General features: G+C 42.9%; 1 protein-coding gene across 2 annotated transcripts in view; it reads left to right on the top strand.

Moving 5' to 3' along the window:
• LOC112103624 (thiamin pyrophosphokinase 1-like) overlaps positions 1-20,457 on the top strand; it is a 599,015-nt gene that overhangs the window by 172,774 nt on the left and 405,784 nt on the right. For both annotated transcript variants that reach the window (XM_026654049.2, XM_026654047.2), the window contains one exon: positions 19,474-19,548. In XM_026654049.2, the coding sequence (XP_026509834.1) occupies positions 19,474-19,548 (75 nt within the window). The remainder of the gene's footprint in view (positions 1-19,473; positions 19,549-20,457) is intronic.

The raw sequence follows: 20,457 nt of genomic DNA, 5'->3' as shown, positions 1-20,457 counted from the left end.
ATTCCCGTGTTTATGTAACCTAACATCCTGTCCCACAGCAAAAATGATTCTTGATGCACAGTGAAGACTGAAAATTAATTCACTTTAGCAAAACAGTTTCACATTAGCAAGTTAGGAAACATTCCAATAAGGTTTCAATCTCTACCTTAACTATGCCCCTTATAGTTCTCCATATCAATGTTTTGCTTCTAAGGTGTTTCCCCCCTCTCCCCCCATCATCACAGGATCTCAAAGTGCTTTAGAATACGTGTCCATTAACACTAAGTGACTTGGCCACTGCTAATGATGTACAGACTCCCTGTCCCTACTCTAACCACTTGCCTATGTTGCTTCCAGATCATGGTTTTTCACGTGGGGGTTGCAAACGGATTTCAGGGGGTTACGGCCACTTAGAAGGACTTTAAAGAAAAATGGTAGCATTTCAAAGAAATACTTTGTTTATGCATCTAGGATGCTTGCTAGATTTCATAGAACATGTATAAAAATCTCCTGGGCATTTGAGAAATAAGGTGGCAAATTAGGAAGATGCTTTATCTATGACAAATGGCTCCATATTTGCTTGCAGATTGTTCCTATGCTGTATTAGGAAAGAAGAATGGTTTTAGCTTATAGGGGACTGGACTGGGACTGAATTACTGTGTGACCTTGGGCAGTCACTTAGTCTGTGCTTCACTTTCCCATCTGTAATGTAATGGTGATAACTGATACCTCACGGGGTTTTATGAAGGTAAAATCCAGAAATGATTGTGTTACATGGTGATGTGGACCATGTAACAACCTAGATAATCAAACTTTGTTAGTTCTGTGGCATCTTCACTTACTTAAACAAATGTTTTGACTGAGAGATTGGGAGGTGCAGTAGCTAAAAACCATTGCATCAGTGTTCTGCTCAGAGATTTATTTCAGTGTTGGTCTGGATTGCCCATTAAAACATTTTACTAGATTAAAAAAAATGATAGGGTACAGGGAGGACCAGGTGGCTTAGTGGTTAGCACACCTGACCACCAGCTCCTTGTCTCTCTCTGTGGGGATGGTAGAGGTGCCTGGTTCTTGATCCTAGGTCAGGAGTGTATGGGTCTCCACCCACATCTGGGCCTTTCTCTTTAAGTGGGGTGTGGTAGGGAGACCTGGGATCTTCCTCCACTGGGTCGCCACTCAGGGCCTTGTGGCAAGTAACACTGACAGGGTCCTCACTACAGAGAATCTAAGTTCGCCACCGCCACTCTGGGCTACTTCTTACGTGTGTGCTCTTTCAGTTTGGGGTATAGTCCAAAGTGGTCAATAGCTTAACAAAAAGTCCTAATGAGCAGGGTCCTGCAGGACCTGCTGGTTCTCAGATGGGGTGGTGGTTGGAGAAAACACTGCCTGGGGACCTTATCTGCTCTGTGGTCCCTCCAAGGAAGGATTAGTCTTTCCTGCGGCTTGTCCACCTCCCTTTCCCTGGGCTTCTGAGGTCCTTTTAACCCACTCTGCCATGCTGGGCAGGTCTGGGGGGGTGGGGGTACTTGGGCCCAGTATTATCTTTTAACCCCTTTGGGCCCATGTGACTGGGTGTCTGGGATGGACCACATGGAGAATGCCACAGTCAGGATAGATTGTGAGAATTAGGGCAGACACTCCCCCAAACTGGTGGTTTATTCTATAATTAGATTCACCAAGCCAGTAACCAAAGAGCTTCTGCAGTACCCACACTGGTTAACCAGAAGCCAAACACAGTCCCCTTTAGGCATTCCAGCCCTTGGCTCCCATCCAGACAAACAGGTCTAAGATAGTGAGAGGTTAGTGAAAACCCAATTCACCATATGTGAGGTTCTTACTAATCCCAAAGGATCAGAAACTTACCCCAGATCAATAAGTATCTCAGATCTTACCCAAATATCATGCTGTCAGTCAATCCTTAAGTAAAATAACTAAAGATTTGTTAAGAAAAGAAAAGAAAAGAAAAGAGTTAATATGGTTAATATAGCATATACATACAAATGATTGCAAAGTCCTTATATCTGGTTTGTAGCAGTGATGGAATAGACTGCTGGCTTGCAAAAGTCTCTCTGGTAACTTCCAAAAGTTTGGAAATGCCTCAGTCCATAGTTCAAAATACTCCTTTTAGTTGTAAATCCACAGTCTAGAGAATTGGAGCAGGAAAGAGGCAAAATGGGAGATTCCTTGGGTATCTTTTATATCCTCTGCAATGTGAATCAAAATTTACTTTCCCAAACAAAGCCCACAGTATGGAAAGTTACAGGCCCAAGATGGAGACCAGGGTCACATGAGCATATTACATGCCCCTACATGTTTCACTGAATCACAGGGGGTGGCCGTTGGCTCCTCGCTGTCTGAGGCATCCACAGGAAAGGCATTCTGGGAAAAACATTGATATGGAGACCTACAAGGGGCACAGTTAAGGTACACCTGCCCCTTGCCAAAGTTGACAAACTGCTAGAAAGACTGGAGGTGGCCAAATATATATCTGCCCTCGACCCAGCAAAGGGGTATTGGCAGATCCCTTTGACAGCATAGTTTAAAGAGAAGCCCGCCTCCTCCATTCCATTTGGGTTATATCAATTCAGGCTCCATGTGGCCGCTGCCACTTTTCAGCAGTTGATGGACAGAGTGCTGTGGCTGCATGATTCATATGCAGCTGCCTACATTGATGATATCATCATCTACAGTGAAGGGTGGACTGACCACATGAGACATGTCACTGCGGTACTACAAGCTCTTAAGGAGGCACAAGTGATGACCAATCCAACCAAGTGTCAGCTGGCCACCCAGGAAGTCACCTGCCTGAAGTATACAGTGGGAGGGGCACAGTTATGACCCCCAGTGGACAAAGTCCAAGCCCTAGCAGACTGCCCTGTCCCTTTCACCAAGAAGCAAGTTTTGTGTTTCTTGGGATTAGCAGGGTACTATCGGCAATTCATCTCAAATTTCCTTACCATTGCCACCCATTTAACAGACCTAGTAAAAAAAAAAAAAATTCCACCCCAAAAATCCATTGGACAAAAGGCTGTGATGAGGCATGTAGAATACTGAAAGACCAATTGAGCAAGGAACCAGTGCTGTCCCCCCACAGACTTCTTGAGGCTGTTTATCTTGCAAACTGATGCAGCTGATGTCTGGCTTGGAGCAGTGCTGTCTCAAGAATCAGAGGAGAAGAGCATCCCATCCTCTTTTTTAGCAGAAAGATGTTCTCATGGGAGGCTGCACGCTTGGTCATCGAGAAGGAGGCCCTAGCAGCGAAATAGGTTGTCGATGACCTGTGATAGTACTTATGGAGGCAGCCCTTCTACCTAGTAACTCACCGTGAACAACTCCAATGGTTAAACTCCAATGAAAGATCAACCACACATCATGCAATGTACCTCTTGCTGCAGCTGTATAGCTTTTAAGTTTCCCACCACAGAGGCACAGAAAATAAAAATGCTGAATTCTTTTCACAGGACAGAGGGGATTTGGATCAGCCCCCTGACACCATAACTCAGGAACTAAAGGAGAGGGGGTGTGGAAGTGATGGCATATAGAAATCCCAAACTGGGCTGTGATACTGTATAAAAATGATGAGTTACATTAATACAGTCACCATTGTTACAAAGTATATCATGGTATCAATGGAAAAGTTACAATCTGTCAAGAATGATTATCTTGGTTAAATCCATGTATCATTACTGTATCTGAAGTTATGAATATTGGCTATTTATCTCTATCTCAAACATAACACCTCCTACCCCAGATGGATTTACATCAGGGCTAGGTATCTATGTGTTGATGGCCCATTAAGGACACACAGCTCTCACAATGGCATAGTCCGGTATCATTGATCTGTATTTTTACCTGGCTGTGGACTTTTCTAACAAAGGGCACCCCTATGATGGGCAGTGGTGCCAGAGGGGCCTTTGGAATCCTTTTCTGACCTCTCCACCGGCACTTGGGACATGATGCGCAATGGTCCCTCATATGAGTGAGTGACATTAAATTTGACAAGGAAGTCACCCAGGTATCAATGGTGTGTCTGCCATCCCTGTGAAAATTCATGAAAATTTGGTCAAATTATAAACCTCTGGAAAATCTCTGTTCACATGTGCTCAGTAGAGATATGTTAGCATTTGGCAGCTGAATTCTCAGAAGGTTCTGTCTGCACTGAGCATGCTCCATCTCCTTACAGCTTCTGTTTGCTGATGTGCATGCATCATCCGCAGAGAGCCACTGACCATGCTCCATACCAGAACAACAGGGGCTGAGCAGGAATTTCCCTTCAATTGCTCCTCCCTGCTTCTGGGGTCAACTCTGGTGCCAGGCACTGGAAGTGAGCGTATGAGGTATGAAAGCTGTCACTCCTTTGCCCTAACTGCCTTGCCCATGTGCTGTTAACTAGGAAGCCACCTGACTGAAATTCAGAGGGGTGAGAAATTGGAAGTAGGGCATGGAGGAGTAGATGCCTGAAGGCGGATGGCAGCCTTGGGTCAGGGGGTTGGAGCAGGAGCTGAGGGTGGGGAGGGGTTGTGTAGGAGCCTGGACATATGCAGTATGATACAGTTTTGAATTACATGATCACTTACTATTTTTCCATTGAATGTCTGCCTTATTCAGTACATTGGATAGACCTGCTCTGCGAATGAATCAGGGTTGTGAAAGAGACTGTTGTCTGTAGGACCCCTGTCTCGTTTGTTGCAGAAGTTAGAAGGCATATAGTGAACGAGGCAGGGGAATGCAGGAAAGAGAGTGAGGAAGAATGGTTCAGTAGTTAGGATGCTAGCCTAGGACATGGGAGACCTAGATTCAAGTCCCTGTTCCATCGCAGCATTCCTCTATGACCTTGGACAAGTCACTTTACCCATGTAGCTTCTCTGTGCCTCAGTTCCCCATCTGTAAAATGGAGATAATACTCCTCTATCTCACAGGACTATTGTGTATATTAAAGATTGTGAGGTGTTCGGATACTATGGTAATGGGGGCCATATAAATACCTAAAATATCTAGATAGCTAGGAAGAGAAAGGATGGTCTTGTGGTTAAAAGGAGTTGCATGCTCCCTGGAGAACTGGATTCTAGCCTTGCCTGTGCCACAGAGTTCCTGTACAATACTGGGCAAGTCACTGAAATCAAACTTTTCCACGTGGCCACTGTGTGTTCTTCATTTTCTCAGTACACAAATTGAGACACCGAGGGTCTGACATGCAGAAGTGCCAAGCACTCAGAACTGTAGTCAATAGAAGCTGTGCTCTGGACACACAAAGTGCTATGAAATTTTATTAAGATGATGTTAAAAAAAAAACTGTGAACAGAGTTTGAGCATAGAAGTTTCTGGTTATCAGGGAATAACATACAGATTATCGAGGGTGCAAAGTTTGGCTTAAGATCAGGTGGCATGAGGAATACATAATCTGCAATATCCCCGATTGGGGGTAAAAGGTTGATGGGTCAAAGTACAGACATTGAGATATGAGGGTATGAAGTTCATAGAGTGATTGTGTTTGGGTGTGGAGTATAATGAGTGGATATGATGATGAGGATGAATTGACCCTCATTTGGTGAGATTTAATGTTTAGGGAGTTTATGGTTCCAGTTCATATGATCCAACGGAGAAGGTCACTTGGTCCCTTTCTCGTAGTGGGAGAACAATGTCACTCTGGCTCACGCCTCCTGGTACTGTCGGTGGCCGGTGATGTGCTCGATGTAGATGTCTCTGGACCATTACTAAATGCTCTGGAAGAATCCAGCCCTAGGTGTCTCAAATTGGGCACCCAAACATAGTTGACAAAATTTCTTTTTGGGTGTTTTGCCGTTGACTCGAGCAGCAGTGAGCCCAAAATATAAATGAGCATGGCCGTGTTAGTGGATTCTTATGAGGAATTAGTTTTTGATTTGTTTTGAATTCTTCCACATATATTCTACTGCTAAACTCTCGAGAGAATGCCACTTCCCTCCTTTTCATTAAGGCTGATATGTGTGTGTCTGCACAAATCCCTGTTTCTTCCTATCCCTCTTGGCATTTACCTTGAGAATTAATGGCTGTAAAATACTTTAAAAAAATCAATAGAATGTACATTAAAAAATTAACAGCAAAAATACATTGAAAATACATTTTCTAACACTGCATTCACAGGAAAAGCAATTGGCTGTGCAGATTTGAATGATTCATTTAAAAGAGCCGGAGAACATATTTGTAGGGGCTGTGATCTATTGGCATAATTTTTGCTGGTTTATTAGTGGAGTTGTCACTTTTAAGAGGAAGAGTAAACATCTCATTTGGTGACTTGGGATTCAGGCTAGTAAAATGCAACTACAGAAATAATGTATAAATAGTGGGTATAATTAACTGAACTGCATCTCAGAATTAGGGCAGACAACTACTTTGTTAGCAAGTGCACAGACACAGGGCACAGACTTTAGTGAAACTGATGCTATGGAAGATTTTCAGATTTAGAAATACCAGTTACTTGGGAAATCAGTTTACTATTGAATTTGTTTAAATATTAAATAGTAGAATATTGGCTAATTTTGTATTTGTGTCCCATATTCTTTTTATCACTCCTTATAACACTCCAGAGTGCTAGTTCTAAAAGCAGATAAGGTACAGACTATTACATGTAAGTAGCTTCAAATTATAGAGCAGGAGACTGAGCATCAGTTGTGTTATTTTGTATGTTAGAAGTGTCTCTCTGTTGACTTTCACATGTAATGAGTTTCTACCTGAAAAGTGATTCTCAAAATGGCATTGCAAGGTTCCATGTCTGCTGTATCTCAGTAACTTACAGTGCTCATTTTTCAGGTAAAACATTTTTTTCCCCAACTGCCAGCCCTGCAACTGCAGATCTGAGGGTCAAGCTGGGTTCTTGGGTCTAAATTCACCAGTAGTAACTGATCTGGAATCAGAGGTTTTGTCCTCATCTATCCCTCTGTAGTCTCCTGAGCATAAGAAAGCAGAATTTGGTCCTGGACTGAACTGATAATTCAGTTGATGTGGTGATGAATATATATATATATATAGGGGGGAGGAACTGTTAGAGTGGAGTACAGAGTCATAGAAAGAAACTCCGGGCTAGGTTTTGATCTTGTAATGATCTGTTTGATCTGACGTCAGTGATCTAACCTGATTTACAACAGTGTTAATAAAATCAGAATCTGGCCCTCTGAGTCAAAATTTAACTGGCAAAATCATCTTCACACCAGAGAGTAGATTAGGGGACTGTATCTGCAATTCGTGTAAGAAACTCCTGACTCTGAAGTTGCAACATTTAAAAAACAAAACATTTACAGCAGCAAGTACATGATGGTCAGAAGACTGCTGAACCCTTTCTCAGATAACTGTGCTGCCTAATTTTTTTTTCTGACAAAACCGCTGCTCTCTCAGCTTTTGATATGGGGTTCCATTTGATCATGTTTGGGAACTCCATGGTACTGCTATTAAAAACATCTCTGAAATAAATGCATGGCTTCAAAGAGCTGGCAATAGCGCTTTTAGAAACTAGCACAGCACTACAGAAAAATAAATTATATTTCTGACTTTTAAAAATCTTGGTCCAGATGCACAATTGGTGCAAATTGGCGTAGCTCCAATGGAACTGTATTGATTTACACCATCTTAGAATCCACACTCTTAAACTGTGAGATAATCTCCTAAATGACCATCACATATTAGAAATGTGAAGTGTCTGTTCTCTTTTCTTCATTCTTACAAAGCAAAATGAGCATACCTTGCATCTTCATTTGATTATTGTAAAATGCATTTTTTTAGAATAAAGTCTGGGGCTATATAAAAGAAGACCAGTTATGTCTGAAATCAAAAGGCTGAGGGGTGTCAAGAAAGAGCCTGAATTAGCTAAGGGTACCTCACAAAGCGTAGTAAGAAATTGACTTAGTGAGGAAGTATGAGATCATAATTAGTGGTCTGAATGATCTTTCTTTCTGCAAGTTAAAGGCATTCATACCCTGGTGCTGGGGAGTACATAAGGTTGTGGGCCAATTTTTTCTCATTTGCACTTATGTGAAGCCTGAATAACTGAGGTGAAACCTATGAAGTAATTCTAGTTTTGCACTAGTGTGAATAAGAACAGAACAGAGACCATTACCCAAAAATCTGGGCTTTGATAAAATGGTAGAACATTATTCTGCCACCAACTATATTTTTAATCTCAGGAATGATGACATATAAACCTTCTTTTTCTAAGCCTTCATTAAAAACAGCTTGTTAGAATTCCTGGAATTGAAAAGCCAGGTTTTATTTGATGTTGTATCCCACACTTTCACTAAGTCACTCATATTGAGTAGATGTTTTTCAGTCATTCTATGTTATGTGGAATTCTCGTTCCTGAATAGAAAAAAAATTCCTGTTCTAACATTTTTAAATTTAGTAATACCTAGAGCTGTGCAGGAACCAGGATTTCTATTCCGTAAAAATATTTGAAATTTTCTGCAAAATGGAATTTTTGAAAAAAAATGTTTCAATTTGATTGGAAAATTACATTTCAATAACATTGAAATGTTTCATTCCATTTTGACTTTTAAAAAATAAAATTTCAAAGTGAAAATTTTTGACCAATTCTAGTAATACCCTTTCCACTTCCAGGATACAAGTCTGCATAAGCATTCTTTAGTCATTATATGCTGGCTCCATAAAGCACTGTGTTCTTAGCTATCCCAGTGTTGTTGTTGTGACAGATTCCCACTGCAAATGAATTCTTTGCAATAGAATCACAGGCTATAGTGGAAATTCTGATACAGTAGTGGAGACATCATCCATCACAGGAAAAACGCATTCCAGGAAGTCATTCAACTGTCTTTGCTTTAGGCCTGGTATACTAGGGTTACCATTCGTCCGGATTCCGCCGGACATGTCCGGCTTTTTGAGCTGAAAATAGCGTCCGGGGGGAATTTGTAAATGTCCGGACTTCCCCGCCCCCCATGCAGAGCGCGCACGGCTAACAGGGCAGCCGGCCGGATGGTGCCACTTACATGGGGCTCTGACAGCCAGAGAGAGCCCCTCCTCCGCTTCCCCTGCAGCAGAGATCACTCCCTCCCTCCCTCCCTGCATTCGCAGATCGCCTCCGGCAGTCTGGAGCTCCTCCCCCGCTCCTCCGCCCCTGCTGCCCAGCGTGCCGAGACGAGTGGCAGGGTAAAGGGGCCAGGGGGTCGGAGAAGGGGCAGGGAGGTTCTGGAGGGGGCAGTCAAGAGACGGGGGGAGGGTCGGGAGTTCGGGGGGGGACTTTTTGGGGGGGGTGGATAAGGTTTTGGGCAGTCAGGGTACAGGTAGGGGGTAAGGTCCTAGGGGGCCAGTTAGGATGGGGGGAGGGTCTCAGGAGGGGGCAGTCAGGGGACAAGGAACAGGGAGGCTTAGGTAGGGGGTGGAGTTCTGGGGGGCAGTTAGGAGCAGGGGTCCCAGGAGGGGGCAGTCAGGGGACAAGGAGCGGGGGGAGGGTTGGGGGTTCTGAGGGGGGCGGGAAGTGGGAGGGAGTGGAAGGGGCAGGGCTAGGGCAGGACGGGGGCGGGGCTAGGGCGGGGCTCCTCCCGTCCTCTTTTTTGCTTGCTGAAATATGGTAACCCTAGGTATACACTGCCAATTTTTTTCTCCAAAAGGCAACTTTTGGTGATGAAACAGCAGAGGTGTACACACTACAAAGCCACTTTTTGTGCTGAAACTTCTCAGTTGCACCACTGTAATAAAATGACCCCGACGAGAGTCATAAGGCTTTTTGCACCGTAGTGCCAGTGTAGACACTGTAATTGACTTTAGCGCTGTTATTGGCCTCTGGATTGTGTCCCACAATGCCCATCCTGAACACATTGGTCAGCAGTTTCAACTCTGCTGCCCTGATACCAGGTAAACAACCTTCCGCCCCTCCCTCTTTAAAGCCCCAGGAATTTTGAAATTCCCCTTCCTGTTTGCTTGGCGTGCAGAGCTCATATCACATCTTCCCAGCTGACCATGGCGGCTCCACACAGCAAACAACCTCCTGCTTGGACCACTGCAGAGTTACTGATCTGATAAGTGTTTGGAGAGAGGAAGCTGTCCAGTCCCAGCTGTTCTCCAGCCGTAGGAATTTCAATACCTATGGCCAGATTGCGCGCAGCTTGCATGAAAAGGGATATGACCGGGACATGCTGCAGTGCAGAGCAAAGGTGAAGGAGCTGCAGAATGCGTACAAGAAGGCAAGGGAGGCAAACTGTCACTCCGGTGCTGCGCCCCAGACCTGCCATTTCTATAAGGAGTTGGATGCTGTCCTAGGTGGCGACCCCATCTCCACCGCAAAGAGCACCGTGGATATTTTGGTGGGTTTGGAGCCAGTGGAAAGTGGACCTAACCCAGAGGAGGAAGTAATTGATGAAGAGGTGGAGGCTGAAGATGTGGAGTCCTGTGATGCGTCCATTCAGGTGTCTAGCCAGTCTCTGCAGTCACTCTCTGGCGAGCCAGAAGCAGGAGAGGAGACCCCTGGCAAGTGGTTTTGCTTTGTGAAGTTCTGAAGTGGGTTGAAGGCAGAGAAATGTAGAAGGCTGGCTTTGTTTCTGTGTGCTGGGCATTTCCCCGCACAACTAGGCAGTATGACGGAACAGGGAGTTGATGCACTCCGAGATTTCACGGGACTCCTCCAGAGAGATCTCTAGGGAACTTTCCTGCAGGTACTCAGTAATCCTCTGCTGGAGGGTCCTTGGCAGAGCTGCTTTGTTCCTTCCCCCACTGAGAGACACTTTCCCGTGCCACTCTGCAATTACTTGGGTAGGGACCAAAAGTGCACACAGGCGAGCAACATAGGGACTGGGGTGGAAGCCGCAAGCATGTAGCAGATGTACCCTTGCTTCCCTGCTTACCTTCAGGAGTGAGATATCTTCCATAGTGACCGCCGCCTGTGGAAAACAGTGGGAAAGTTTAGAGTGTTGCCCCCATAAGTGCCCTGCGACCTTTTCAGATTGCTTTTCTGAAATACACAAGACCCCTATCCCTGGGTTCACTCACCATTCTTGGGGTCTTCTGCCTCATGTGTACTTGCCTAGGGTCACCGAGAAAGTGATACCAACAGTGTTACTGTTTCAATGCTCTGTGTGTAGTTGACAGTAGTGCTTCTTTTTATTGTTAATTATGCTTCTCCAGACTTGACCTTGAGAACCAACCCCCAACAGCAGCAGAGCGTCTGTTGAGAAAACAGAAAACAAGATGAGAAAACAGCTGAGACGGACCAAGGAAGATATGTTCTGGATGGTGCTGCAGCAGTCAGAGGCAGAAAACACTGAACGCAAGAAGTGGAGGGGAAAGACAAGAGAATGATTCTTACAACAGGGATGCCACAGAGAGGCTGATTAAAATTCTGGAGCGTCAAGCCAACATACTCCAGACTCTCGTAACACTCCAAACTGAGCAGATGCATGCCTGCCCTCCCCGTTAGCACATTTAGAACTCTTTCCCATGCACTCCCAAAAGTCCCCCTGCACATTCCTTTCCGCTTTCTGGCACTTTGCGTTTTCCCCTACACTCCACCCCTGCAGACAGCTTTTCAAATGAAAGCTGGACCTATACTCAGCTATGAAAATCAGCCCCCCGCCCACCCCAGTACCTTCTCCCCCACCAACAGTGTCTGTGTGGTGTTGTGGTTTATTTGGCAATAAAAGCAAAACTTTTTTGAATTATAAGCACTCCATTTGTTTCCATGCAAGGTATGGTACCTCATGGCACCTGCAAATCAACAGGCACTTTTATTAGTTCCTTACATTGAATCCTAGGCCTTAACAATCACAACTGCTTCCTAGCATACCAAATGTAATTAACCATTGCAGTCCAAAGCATTGCAACAAACATTACTGGTTTTTATCTTCAAAGTGTTGCCTGAAGGCATCCCTGATTCTTATTGCCCCACGTTGTGCCCCTCTAATAGCCCTGGTGTCTGGCTGCTCAAAATCAGCAGCCAGGCATTCTGCCTCAGCAGTCCATCCCTGAGTAAACTGTTTGCCCTTCCCTTCACAAATATTATACTGCGTATAACACACGGCTATTACCATGGGAATATTTTCCTCATTCAGGTCTTACCTGCCATATAGGCATCGCTAGCATGCCTTCAATCGGCCAAACACACATTCAGCGGTCATTCTGCACCTACTCAGCCTGTTGTTGAACTGCTCCTTTCTGCTGTCTAGGTTTCCCATGTATGGTTTCATGAGCCATGGCATTAAGGGGTATGCCGGGTTTCCCAGGATCACTGTGGGCATTTCGACTTCCACTTCAGTGATCTTCTGGTCTGGAAAGAAAGTCCCTGCTTGCAGCTTTCTGTATAGGCCAGTGTTCCTAAAAATGTGTGTCATGCATCTTTCTGGACCACCCCACATTAATATCAGTGAAACGCCCATAGTGATCCACAAGCACCCGCAAAACAATGGAAAAGTTCTGATTGATGTGCTCGGTCACAAGGTGGTCTGGTGCCAGAATTGGAATATGTGTGCCATGTATCGCCCCTCCGCAGTTAGGAAAGCCATCCACAATTTCATGCATGCTGCCAAGAGTCATGGTCTTTCGCAGCAGGATGCAATTAATGACCTTGCCCACTTGCGTTAGCATAGCCCCAACGGTCAACTTCCTCACTCCAAACTGGTTTGCGACTGACCGGTAGCAGTCTGGAGTTGCCAGCTTCCACATTGCGAGCTCCTCGCGCTTCTCCACTGAGAGGGGAACTCTCATTTGGGTGTCCTTGCACCGCAGGGCTGGGGCGAGCTCATCACACAGGTTCAGGAAGGTGGCTTTCCGCATCCGAAAGTTCTGCAGCCACTGCTCGTCATCCCAGACTTGCATAATGATGTGATCCCACCACTCTGTGCTAGCTCCTCCGTGAATGCCAAAAGCAATTTAATGTTGCTGCTTTCCATGTTGGACACCACGTCAGGCAACTGTGACTGCCGTTGCCTTTGTAACTTCAAGAATAACTCCACTGCCACTCGTGATGTGCTACTGTGAGCTAGCAGAGTAGTAGAGAGCAATGCGGGATCCATTCCTGCAGATAGATGTGGGGAAAGCAGAAAACAAGGGCCATTGAAAAATGCTGCGAACTGAAGACAGAAGCACATGGAATACTGGGACGGAAAGCAGTGCATCATGGGGCAATGAGCCTGGACCCATGATGCGCCTCAATCCCCTCCGCCTTCTCACAAGACCTAGCATCAGAAGGGGGAGAGCTACACTGTGGAATAGCTACCCACAGTGCACTGCTCTCATTGGTGATGCTAGTGCCGCAAGTGTGAACACGCTATGCCGCCAGTGGAAGACAATATGAACATACGACAGCAGTTTTCTTTAAGCACTTTATTATCAGCAACGAAGCTCTCGTCGAAAAAACTCTGCCAGTGTAGACATAGCCTTAGTGGTATTAGTTCAGAAGATCAGAAAAATCCCAGTTCCCAGTCCCCATGCTTTAACACAGTGATTAAGTACCTAATGATGGTATGTTTGGGTTTTTTTAAGTGAATTTGTTCTCAGTGGAAAGTGCTGGAATGACAGTACCTGAAAACTGAAGCCCTCTATTTATCCTCACAAAGCATGTAGTAGTTTCAGTGTCAGCTACATTGTCCTACCAAAGTAAAGCTTGTTTTTTTTAGCAAGGTCTCATATCTCCTCTATCATTGCATTTGAATAAGAACATAAGAATGGCCATACTGGCTCAGACCAAAGGTCCATCTAGCCCAATACCCTGTCTTCTGACAGTAGCCAATGCAAGGTGCTTCAGCAGGAATTAACAGAACAGGTAATTATCAAGTGATCCATCCTCTGTCGCCCATTCCCAGCTTCTGGCAAACAGAGGCTAGAAACACCATCCCTGCCCATCCTGGCTAATAGTCCCTGATGGACCTATCCTCCATGAACTCATCTAGTTCTTTTTTAAATCCTGTTAATGTCTTGGGCTTCACAACATGCTCTGGCAAGGAGTTCCACAGTTTGACTGTGTGTCGTGTGAAGAAATACTTACTTTTGTTTGTTTTAAACCTGTTGCATATTAATTTCGTTGGGTGACCCCTAATTCTTGTGTTATGGGAAGGAGTAAATAACACTTCCTTATTTACTTTCTCCACACCAGTCATGATTTTATAGCTTATATCATATCCAACCTTAGTCATCTCTTTTCCAATCTGAAAAGTCCCAGTCTTATTAATCTCTCCTCATATGGAAGCTGTTCCATAACCCTAATAATTGTATTGCCCTTTTCTTTACCTTTTCCAATTCCAATATATCTTTTTTGAGATAAGGTGACCACATCTGCATGCACTATTCAAGACGTGGGCGTTCCATAGATTTTATATAGAGGCAATATGATACTTTCTGTCTTATTATCTATCTGTTCCTAATTATTCCCAACATTCTGTTAGCTTTTCTGACTGCTGCTGCACATTGAGTGGATGTTTTCAGAGAACTATCCACAATCACTACAAGCTGTCTTTCTTGAGTGGTAACGTCTAATTTATACTCTCATCATTTTGTATGTATAGTTAGGACTATGTTTTTCAATGTGAATTACTTTGCATTTATCAACATTGAATTTCAACTGCCATTTTGTTGTCCAGTCACTCAGTTTTGTGAGATTCCTCTGTAACTCTTTGCAGTCTGCTTTGGACTTAACTATCTTGAGTAGTTTTGTATCATCTGCAAATTTTGCCACCTCATTGGTTACCCCTTTTTCCAGATCATTTATGGATATGTTAAACATTTCTGTCCCAGTACAGAGCCCTGGGGGACACTGCTATTTACCTCTTTTCATTCTGAAAACTGTCCATTTATACTTACCATATGTTTCCTATCTTTTAACCAGTTACTGATTCATGAGAGGACCTTCCCTCTTATCCTATGACAGCATACTTTGTTTAAGAGTCTTTCATGAGGGGCACAGAAATCAGCCTGATTTGGACTTCCATCTATCTTGGTATTTATATGATCCAGATCCCTGAAATATCCTTTACAGGGTAGGAGGAAATATTTTTATTTTTTTATATCTTATTTCCTTTTACTTTGCAACTTTCTGTTTAGACTCATGCAGTATTTTGCTAGAAGGTAAAATTTCCTCTTTCCATGGAAATGAGCATCTCTTCTCCTTTTTCCTCTCCTCTTCCCCCCCCTTTAGAATACCACTCATCAGATCACTGGGAATGGTAAAGAAATGGTTGTTCTTCAGGCAAGCAATAAAATGTAAATATTATTGGTTGACAGGAGACCATTTGTATTGTTGAAGTTGCTCAGCCTTTGGATTCATACTTCAGTAGCACCCAGAGGCATGGCAATATCTTAGCACAACACATGCCCTATTGTGTCTTACTGCTTACATCATTCCGCTAAGAACAAGCGTAGTACGTGTCTTCCCCAAAGGCCTTTTTATTTGATGTAATAAAAACTTTTTCTAGCCTCAAAACACATAGAAAAGAAACTCATAGTATGTAAGGTAATTTAAGATATTTTTCTGACACCCAAGGGAAATAAGGAAGGGTTATATGTTATGGTAGATCTCAGACAAAGCTGATATTTAAAAATATATATGCTGATTTTGTGAGAGCCATATAGCCTGCTGACTGGTGTATAGCAAGGGACAATCTATAAAAAATGTATAATGATATTATAAATATTTATAGTGCACCTAGGTGAGTGTAAGATAATAGGGATAGGCCAGAAAGGCTTTTATAATAGTAAATTTGTGTCTCTCAAACACATTGGAATTCTTTTGAAAGAATTAAATAATGCATAGAGGCAAAATATTAGATATAATTTGTATAGAGATTCAAAAGTTGATTAAGTCATTTACAAGCAGCTACTAAGAAAACTCAGAGGAGGAGTAATACTGGGTAAGTGTTAGAAAGCAAAGAGGACAGATATGGGACCAATTTTCAGAATTGAAAGGTGTTAATAATTAAGTGGGAGTATGCCGGGGTAAATACGAGAATTGTTGTTTAACATACTTGTTTGCAATCTAGAAAAGAGAGTGAATAGAAATCATACTTTGTTGTCGACATAAAAATTATCAGGTTTTTCAAGACTAAGTATTGCAAGTTCCTTTAGGAAGACCTAACAAAACAGTGTGAGCCAAATGATCAGTTCTGCCTGAACTGTCTCCCCATGTTTATACCTGTAGTTTTATGGGTATAACTGACTGTGACACATTTGTGCACCTATAATAATTTGTGCCCAGAAACTATGCCCATAAATATGGAGGACTGTGTTTGAAAATGGTATGTACTGTCACAAAAAAGTGGGTAAGGATCTATAAGCAGCAAATAGGAAAACTTGGATATGATTGGAAATTAACAAACAAACATGTAGTTGGTTAAATAGATAGAGGTTTTTTAAAAATCAGAAGGCAAAACCAAAATTAGGAATCAAGTGTGAAATCCCACTGAATCAGTTTCCTGAGATTATGAAGGGACTGGCATTGTTGGATTTTGGTCCTTTTCTTTTTTGTGTATGCCATAAGGACCAAAATAAACTGAGCAACTTATATTTTAACCTTTATGTTGTATGCAAGTATTTATTTTTTTACTCCTCATGCTACAGATGGCTTGATTTGTACAGTCTGCAATAATAAAGTCCACAAGAAAAGTACATAATAAAAGACAGAATTGCACTAAAACTGTAAGAAGCTACGTGAGGGACCAACTCTCTCCATGTGCACCTCAGCAGCAATTGAGGTCAATACGTGTCCTCTCAGGAGAGATCTCCATATCAGGGGGTTGCCGGCAAGTTATTTTCCCTGCTGGACCCTTGACTATGGAATTTTCTTCCCCTGTTAGTCCAGCACAGCCCAGTTTGGTTAACCTTCAGCTCGTGCTAATTGCCTTCTTGAGTAATGGATGGACAGACAGCCATGAGATAGATTCTTCTTAACTTATTAAGAGATTTTAAAGATGGAGACCTGGAAGTGGATTTTTTTCAAATGAGAAGCCAGTAGAGCGCATGGAGCAATGCTGTAGTTTACTCTTAACAATCTTCCTTGTTTAGCAAGAGGGCTGCTGTAGATGGTACTAGCTGAAGTTTCTCTCTGGTCTTCACATTTATCAGAAATCCCCATTTTATTAATAGCCATTTTTAGTCAAGATTCTCAGTGAGTGTGAATTGTTGTAGCTCCAGTTTACACTTCACTATCAATTTATGCCTGCTGAGGATCTGGCCCGTTTTGGTTAGTTGTATATCAGTACAATGAGCACTGTTAAAATGTTGATGTTTTTGCTTGCTTTGGTGGCACAAATATTAACATTTAGTCATTTTTCACTTGCTGTGGTTTGAAGCAGTGGTGGGCTACCTGCGGCCCTTGGCCCGCACGTGGCCCATCAGAGTAATCTGATTGCGGGCCGCAAGACATTTTGTTGACGTTGACCATCCGCAGTCATGGCCCCCCGCAGCTCCCCGTGGCCGCGGTTCACCGTTCCCGGCTGTATTGTTCCTATTTGTCTCTGTCAGTTCAAGTACAAGGTAAAGACACGTTCAAACTCAGGATGGAAGAGAGTTCCACACTCACCTCTCATTTATTTATTGTGGTCTCCTCAACTCTTCTCTGACCATATATATTTGGTGTTAGCTTCTACCCTACTGCAGATTGTAGAGGGAATGGGCAGAAGAGTAGAGCAACGTCAACAAAGTGCTGAAATGGGGAGCAGTCCTCGTCATGCTCAGCAGTTTAGGTTCTGCATAACACCACCCATCAGAAAGTTATGTGATGAGGTAAAGGCCAAGACTGTAATGACACCCATGGTGTATGTAAGTAAGTACAAGCCTACGACCCCCCAGTTCAGATGTTTGCAATAAAAGATAAGTGAGTATTGAATCTTGTACTTTGCTGACCTCTCTTCTGATTGTCTTCTTCATTGAGTCAAGCAGGAGCCAGGCTACAGCTTCTCATTTATAGCAGAGCTATAGTGCTCTTATCTCAATAATGGCTTCCCCATTAGTGGTGAGCATGTGATTCTTCCAGCATATCATTCCAGTGCCCCATCACAGCATATAATGATACTCATGTGAAAAGTTTTGTGTTTGTATATTCATGGTCTGATTTGCCCTACAATAAGACTGATGTAGTATTTAGTAGATTGCAGGTTGCTACCTGTCATGCACATTCATTTGTGGCTCAACTTATGCAACTCCTTCTTGTTTTGCCAAGATTTTCATGCACATTGCAGAGATTTTCTTCACCTTTATGTTTCCTCATACTTCCGCACGACTCTTTCTTCTGCTCTACTAAATGTGCTCAGAGGCACGGAAGACCTTCTAGGGATAGATCATTTCTCCTTGCAATTACATTGGCTTCACATGATCAAATAGACTTCATTAACCTGATAGCTTAAGGAAATCAAGCTCCAGGGGAAACTTCTATTCCAAGATAGATAATTAGGAAACGAAATAAATGCTATTCCCAGCATATGCAACCCTAATAAGGCATGGGGGTTACGTTTGCTCCCTGGAGCCACAGTCTGGAATAGCAAGTATCCATTTATTTTAAAACTTTTGCATTTTGGGTGTTGATTTTTGTCACTTGTGTTGGACAAAGTCTAAGGACGGTGGGGCTTACAAGCCAGTTCAGGCTGTGGGAATGCAGACTGGTTAGTTGCAGACTTGCAGGGCTGCGTGTTGGTGATAGTCTGTTTCCAGGAGTGAGATTTAGGCGGTGGAATCACCATGATAACAGACATATGCTAAAAAGAATATGTTTTGGTAAAATAATTATATCTTGTCAAGTATGTTCCCTGTGTTGTTTTCTTCGATTGTACGCTCTTTGAGGCAGGGAACATCTCTTTGTTCTGTGTTTGTGCAGTGTCTAGCACAGTGGGGCCCTGGTCCATGCCTGTAATGCTAATAAATAATTAACAGTAATGCTGAATAATGTAGCTGCAGTCTTTTCTGTCTCTCAGAACTCTTGGCTTGTATAACTTTTTTCACAGTGCTCCCTAAGTGTGTCAACAAACAGTTTAAAGGAAAAGTTCTTCCAGCTCTGCACAGCAAATCTTGACTGCCGTTATCCACTCTCCACACAGGTGCAGATGCTGTTGATGTCAACAGGAATACTGCACCTGAAGGGAGAGCAGACAATCAGAGCCTAGAACTTCTGAGTAGATCTGAGAGGAGAACTTTACCTTGAGACATTAACAGCTTCTGTTGTTAATAGAACACATGCACTCCCCAAAATGCTAATACCATTAAATGTCATGCACAGGCGGCAACAGCAAGACAGAGGTTTGATCAAGAGAGCTGCACAGACATGGGGTCCTATTGAGGGGGCCCATTAGCAGAGAACAACTGTTATAAATGAAAAGGACTTGCTAAAATAACTACCAAGTAAAATGTTTCTAATGAATCTCTGGCTGCCTCTATATATCTGAAATGATGAAACCTAAGAAGGGCAATTAGTGAAGTGTGCTCCAAAGTTTCCAGCCTAACGTTAAATAGGAAGGGATGTTAGGTGCAAACAAAGCAAAGAAAATTAGGGGAGAAGTCAATTTACTTGTTAATGAGCACTATCATCTCTTTTTTTTATAGGAAACCTGACGTTTTGCCTTTTGATTCTTAATCAGCCTTTGGACAAAGGTTACTTTCATCCTCTGTGGAGCAAAGGTAATAATAACTTTCATATATCTTCATTTGCTTATTTACTTAGCTGCTGCCCTGCTAATCTACCCTATGTCCATTGACTCTCAATGTGGCAATTTCCACTAACTAGAGCAACCACGGGGTGGGAATGTGAATCAGCAGAATACATTCCTTGTTGTTGAGTGCAGCAAATGAGCGGATTAGTCAAATTCTGCATCTCTTACACATTTCAGTGGGAACTTCATCGACTGGGAAGAGGTGCATGTATGTTCACTTATGTAAAATAAGACGGCAGCTTTTCAGAGGCATCCTCAGGAATTATGATGGTTTTACTGAGAGAGTGCAGTAGATCAATGCTGCATTGATAACTTAGGAAGTGAACGTTCCTGATAGGTCGTCAGCAAAATGTGTTAGTTTTAATCAAAATCAAATGAACCATGTACAAAGATTTATAAAAATATGAGGATTTTTTTCTGTTGGAAATGTGCATGTTGGGCATGTTTGCTTTGTTTAGTAAACGTAGAGCTAATCATCTCTGGCATGATTGCTGTAACGCTACTAATATTTTGTAGGGATTTTTTTTAGAAATTTTTACATGCTTTAAGCTGTTCATTTTTTCAGTGGAGAAGCTCAATCTTTCAGAAGGTTGCTAGGAATTCTTGCCTAAAATATTCTTAAAATGCTGCAGCACAGAGACAGAAACCTAATTTCCAATATTCATTCATGGAGTTACTCTTACTTGCTACGAACGGAGCTTGACTTAAAAAGATGCTGTCAGTTTGAATATTTTTAATTGACCAATTTAAAAAAAGAATCTAGCTTCTGATAAAGCACTGGGGCAGTGTGTAACCTGTTAACAAGTTTGGAATCCTGCAGAAAGAGAGTCCTGTTGACTTACTGTGGCTGGTGCGAATTGTTAATTCTACCTTGGAC

This window comes from Terrapene carolina, unplaced genomic scaffold (assembly GCF_002925995.2).
Source record: "Terrapene carolina triunguis isolate 2854851 unplaced genomic scaffold, T_m_triunguis-2.0 Scaffold179, whole genome shotgun sequence".
Lineage (NCBI taxonomy): Eukaryota > Metazoa > Chordata > Testudines > Emydidae > Terrapene > Terrapene triunguis.
Note: the sequence above shows the minus strand (reverse complement) of the source record. Positions and strands in the feature narration are given on the sequence as shown.